Raw genomic sequence first — 3214 nt, 5'->3', positions numbered from 1 at the left:
TTTTTTTTAAATATATATTTATCACTTTATACATATTTTCCACGTGTTTTTGTTGTTGTTATGTTTAAGCTTTTGTGAGACAGAAGGAGGAGCAGCTGGTTCGTTCTGTTTGTTTTTAGCTCATTTTATTCATGTTGTTTTTATCAAATATCCTTTATTTTCTGTCTATTAATGTTAGGAACTTTATGCACAGAGATCCTGAGATGTGTTTAACGCTGTAATACATGGCACAGACTGCTGAAGAGCGGACAGGAGCAGGAGAATAGGTTTTTATTGATTATTTTTGATAAGAAAGAAGAGCAAGATGCCTCCAGCTGCAGACTGGACCTTCCTGATGAGGGTCGACCCTGACAATCTGGGAGAGGACGAGGACAGGATCTGTGATATGCTTTTAGAGGTAAAAAAAAATAATAAAATATATATATATATATATATATATATATATATATATATATACAGTATTGGCACCCTTTCTTAGAAATGAGAGCAATGATGCAACACGTGCAGTATTGTTTTAACAACTTCATGTCAAAATTATTTTTTTCGGAATAAAATTACGTACCTGTGGATAGTCCACAGATAATGTTCAGAATAGTATGCAAAGTTAAAAATTCTGCTGTTTCAGTGTCTTAGATCTTTGTGTCAGATGTTACTCTGGTATACTGTAGTATAATTACAAGCGTTTCATAAATGTCAGAGGCTTTTATTGACTACAGTTACATTAACAGTCAATATCTGTAGCAGTGATCCTTCTGTTTTTTTGAGTGTTGATCTTTGCAGTTCACCCTGGCATGCTGTCAATCAACTTCTGACTGAGGGCGCAGCCCATTCTTACATAATCAATGCCTGGAGTTTGTCAGATTTTATCTTTTTTTTTTTTTACCCGCCTCTTTTCACGATCGACCACAAGTTCCCAGTGGGATTAAGGTCTGAGGAGTTTCCTGGCTATGTACCCCAAATTTACATATTTTGTTCCCCGAGACACTTAGTTATCACTTTTGCCTCATGGCGAGAAGCTCCATCATGCTGGAAAAGGCATTGGTTGCTCTCAGAGGATGTTTTTGGACCATTCTTAATTCACGGCAAAATTGTGAGTGAGCCCACTCCCTTAGCTGAGAGGCGACACCACACATGAGCACAAGCTTGTCTAGAGAAGAAAAGGTGATGCTATCATCAGTCCTGAGTCATGCCAACAGTAAAGCATCCTAAAACTATTCATTTGTACTGTAGGATTGCTAAGGAAGTGGCCTCACACAGTGGTTTTACACCGATGACCATCTGCAAACCACTGCATTTGCTTACACACACTGTAATACATGTCCTGTGGTTTAAATGAATCTCAAAACCATACTAAAAATGTCATAAAAGGGCTGAAATCATAAATAACCTCCTGGCAGAAGCAACCTTGCTTTTATAGACTCCGTATGTAAGAAGACTATGGTTCACTTATTTTCTCACATGTAAAAAACACTCTGAGAATGTGCGAGAAACTCAATGAATCTGCATTTCCTTCTACAGATTTACCCGAAAGATCTGAAGGAGAACGAGTCAAAGAAAGTAATGCAGCTGTTTAGAATCTCACAGACCTTACTTAAGGTATGACGTTTCCCTTTTTTTTTTCTTTTTTCTTTAGTTTGTCTAATCATCACTTTTTAGGCTAATCTGTGAGTCCTACATTTTCACAGCTGAAGATGGAGGAAGCGATATACGCCGGCGAGATCGTGGAAAAGGCCGGCGCCGACCAAGCGAGAATGGGTACGACCGTATCGCTGTGAGACGAGTTTAATACCTGGTCTGAATCACAGGTTTATTAACACGTCTCCTTCCTTTGTTGTTAAACAGAATTACAGCTGAAAGAGAAGATAGCGGCGCTACAGGCAGACCTGGAGGTGAGCACACCATCACAGAAACTCATCCGCGGTGGAGTGACCGCCACTCATCTGTTTATCCGTCACTCGCTCTATCAATCTATTTATCTGTTTATGCGACCATCATTCTCTCTATCAAGCGATTGATCTGTTCATACATCTCTCTCTCTCTATTAATCCATTTTTTTTTAATCACTGTCTCTATCAAACCCATTCCCCCATTCTCTTGTTTATCCTTTCATCATCATTCACTGATCTGTGATCTCTCTATCCGTCCTCCAACCATGTTTCCATTCATTCATCCATTTATAAATCCATCTGTCTATCCACCCTTACATATATTTATTTACCCATCAGCCTATCCATCGATCCATCTATTTAGCTTTCTATCTAAATATCTAAACATCATTCCATCCATCTCTATCTATCTATCTATCTATCTATCTATCTATCTATCTATCTATCTATCTATCTATCTATCTATCAGTCTGTCCATTTATTTATGTACCCATCTGTCTATCCATTTATCTAACAATCCATTCATATTTTCATTTATTCTATTTATCTATCTCTGTCCATCTATCTGTTCTTTTATCTATCATCATGTATTTACTCACTCATCCAGCTATCTATTTTTCCATCTGTCTAACTATCTCTCTATTCATTCAACTATTTATCTCTTTATCTACTGTCCATTTATCGAGCCCACATGCCTGAGCGTGTCTGGGGTTCTGGTTGTGCAGTAGCCCAGTAACAGATGCAGAACTGTGTTATTGAGCAAGTACAGTAAGAGCAAATGTCAGTAAATTTAATAACAGTTTTTTTTGGTGGTGCTATACTGTAGTTATTCAGTTTCGTCTGTGCTAAAAACATTTTCTCAGTAATTCGGTGACTTTGTTACTGTCCTCGTATAAACTCCTTTATGGGGCTGAACACTGTAATGACGAGCGCAGTCATGTTGGTCAACCACAAACGTCTCCTCCTAGATTACAGGAAGGATAAAGTTATAACTTAATTTGAAATAAATTTGTAAACACGATGTTGCAACTATCCAGTAACGACCTGACAAACTGGATTTACATCAAACCGTTCCTGAGCAACATGTATGTTATAATAATTATTATTATTAACTTGTAATAAGGTATAATTGTACCATCAGTAATAACTTCTTAGCAGTTATTATGTAACAATAACGTTGCTTTTGCCACAAGGTGTTGTGTTAAATTTATATGAGCTGTTTCATGTATCAGGATATGCTTCTGTTTGTTCTTGTTGTTTTTAATTAATTACGAAATCTTATTGGATGAAAGTAAATTCAATATTGAAATATCGTCTTAAATCTTAGA

The 3214-nt window shown here is 36.9% G+C and overlaps 1 protein-coding gene across 8 annotated transcripts in view; it reads left to right on the top strand.

The window, feature by feature from the left end:
- The window catches only part of cep290 (centrosomal protein 290), a 33200-nt gene continuing 29986 nt past the window's right edge, over positions 1 to 3214 (top strand). For 4 of the 8 annotated variants that reach the window (XM_053505703.1, XM_053505702.1, XM_053505701.1 and 1 more), the window contains exons 1-4: positions 26 to 397; positions 1519 to 1596; positions 1686 to 1755; positions 1843 to 1889. In XM_053505703.1, coding sequence (XP_053361678.1) covers positions 305 to 397; positions 1519 to 1596; positions 1686 to 1755; positions 1843 to 1889 — 288 coding nt within the window. In that variant the 5' untranslated portion in view covers positions 26 to 304. Of the gene's footprint in view, positions 398 to 1518; positions 1597 to 1685; positions 1756 to 1842; positions 1890 to 3214 lie in introns of all 8 variants that reach the window. The other 4 variants (XM_053505700.1, XR_008361211.1, XM_053505705.1 and 1 more) reach the window with 4 other exon arrangements.

This window comes from Clarias gariepinus, chromosome 10 (genome assembly GCF_024256425.1).
Source record: "Clarias gariepinus isolate MV-2021 ecotype Netherlands chromosome 10, CGAR_prim_01v2, whole genome shotgun sequence".
Classification (NCBI taxonomy): domain Eukaryota; kingdom Metazoa; phylum Chordata; class Actinopteri; order Siluriformes; family Clariidae; genus Clarias; species Clarias gariepinus.
Note: the sequence above shows the minus strand (reverse complement) of the source record. Positions and strands in the feature narration are given on the sequence as shown.